Source organism: Sinocyclocheilus grahami, unplaced genomic scaffold (genome assembly GCF_001515645.1).
Source record: "Sinocyclocheilus grahami isolate Dianchi unplaced genomic scaffold, SAMN03320097.WGS_v1.1 scaffold242.1, whole genome shotgun sequence".
In the NCBI taxonomy this organism is placed as follows: domain Eukaryota; kingdom Metazoa; phylum Chordata; class Actinopteri; order Cypriniformes; family Cyprinidae; genus Sinocyclocheilus; species Sinocyclocheilus grahami.
Window position 1 is genome coordinate 579,223 of NW_015505421.1, and position 1,898 is coordinate 581,120.

The 1,898-nt window shown below is 38.0% G+C and overlaps 1 protein-coding gene across 1 annotated transcript in view; it reads left to right on the forward strand.

Annotated features, from left to right (window-relative positions):
* LOC107597985 (cathepsin S-like) overlaps window positions 1-1,423 on the forward strand; it is a 4,067-nt gene extending 2,644 nt beyond the window's left edge. Inside the window, exons 5-8 of the mRNA XM_016289210.1 lie at window positions 211-435; window positions 688-853; window positions 960-1,062; window positions 1,233-1,423. Of these exons, the coding sequence (XP_016144696.1) occupies window positions 211-435; window positions 688-853; window positions 960-1,062; window positions 1,233-1,332 (594 nt within the window). The 3' untranslated portion in view covers window positions 1,333-1,423. The remainder of the gene's footprint in view (window positions 1-210; window positions 436-687; window positions 854-959; window positions 1,063-1,232) is intronic.
* The last annotated feature ends 475 nt before the right edge of the window (window positions 1,424-1,898 follow it).

A 1,898-nucleotide genomic window follows, 5' to 3' on the forward strand; every position in this document is an offset into this window, starting at 1 on the left:
TAATTTCACTTCCTTCATTTTGTTTGTCCAATCAGTGTTTGAGGGAGTTTATTTCCCCTTTCCTCTACCTTCCTCTGACGATTTGGAAATTCAGAAACCAGCAACTAAAAACTGATTGGTCAGAATGCTGTTTCTGTAGCCTCACAAGCCATTAGGTTCTTGTGTTTCCTGTTTCAGTAGTTTTATCATGTTTCTCTCTTTTTCTGTCAGGGTGCATGTGGTTCATGTTGGGCATTCAGCTCCGTTGGGGCTCTTGAAGGTCAGCTGATGAAGACCACAGGGAAGCTGGTTGATCTCAGTCCTCAGAATCTGGTGGACTGTTCCTCCAGTTACGGCAACAAAGGCTGCAGTGGTGGTTTGATGAGTTCTGCCTTCCAGTATGTTATTGATAATGGTGGAATAGACCCAGAGTCATCTTACCCTTATGAAGGAGTGGTAAGTTGTTTGACTGTGGGTCCATGTGAAGAAAAGTATTTGATAAATATTTCACAAATATTAGGTGTCATATTCGAAGTAAAATCTGAGCCATACATATGTAGGCAGGTCTCTACATTGCTGAATTTGCATTTGCCAGAGATTGATTTTGTTAAAAAAAATCAAACAAAAAAAACCAAACACCTGCAATACTATAATCCATTATCATTTATAGGTCTAATGTGTAATCTAGTAAATGAATGTGTCCTACAGCAAGGGCAGTGCAGATACAATCCATCCCAGCGTGCAGCAAACTGCACCAAGTACTATTTTGTCCGTCAGGGAGATGAGGAGGCCCTGAAGCAGGCTGTTGCTAATGTTGGGCCTATTTCAGTGGCCATTGATGCCACCCGTCCTCAGTTTATCCTGTACCGCAGTGGTGAGTTTTTCTCATCACATTTCAATCAAACTGATTACCAGATCAAATTCTTATTAGGTCTGGTTAGTTCTATGATGTTATAATGTTCTCTTGGATCGGTCCACAGGAGTTTACAATGACCCAACCTGTACAAAAAAAGTGAACCATGCGGTGCTGGCTGTGGGATATGGTGCGATTGCTGGACAGGACTTTTGGCTGGTGAAAAACAGGTACAATCAGAACAATTGTGAAGTTTTGAGATCATAATTTGACTGGGTCTGACTTTTATTTAATTTTTTATTTACACACTCCAAGGCTTGTTAAAACAGAACATCGGTGTCAAAACATTTAGATGAATAAATACAGATGCTGATTGTTTTCTTTTTTTTTGCTTTAACAGTTGGGGTACCCATTTTGGAGATGGTGGCTACATCCGTATGGCCAGAAACCAGGACAACATGTGTGGCATTGCCTCATATGCCTGCTTTCCAGTTATGTAACTGAAATGCTGTTTAATTGTATGAACATTTCAAAATTAGAAATGTACTGTTTGATCTAATTTTTGGGATGTAAATTTGTGTTCTATATGTGGTTTTACATTTCCATTGTCTTAAAATCCAAGTGAATTATTATGAATCTTACTAAAATAAATATGGATTTTTAAACCGTTTTCTTTGACTTATCTTGAAAAGGAAATATGCTATTTATGCTCTTTGGAATATTTACAAATGACAACTGATCAGTGCAGCATCACAGGCTATCCCTGATAGTACACGTACATCACGGAGATGTCTATTCGACATCTACATCTGCAAGACATACACGTGTGTGTGTATATATATATATATATTTTTTTTTTTTTAGTGTTTGCTCATCTTAAATACATCTATAGGACATTTCCCCAGCTGTCAAGTAGATGTTTAGAAAATGTCTTTACGTTTATGATAGAATGTATGAAAAACTGACATCTTGGAGACGTCTATCAGATGTTTGTACACAGCAGATGCTTTCCCTATGAAGTGATCTTTAACAGACATCTTGCAGATGTATGTGTGCTATCTGGGAT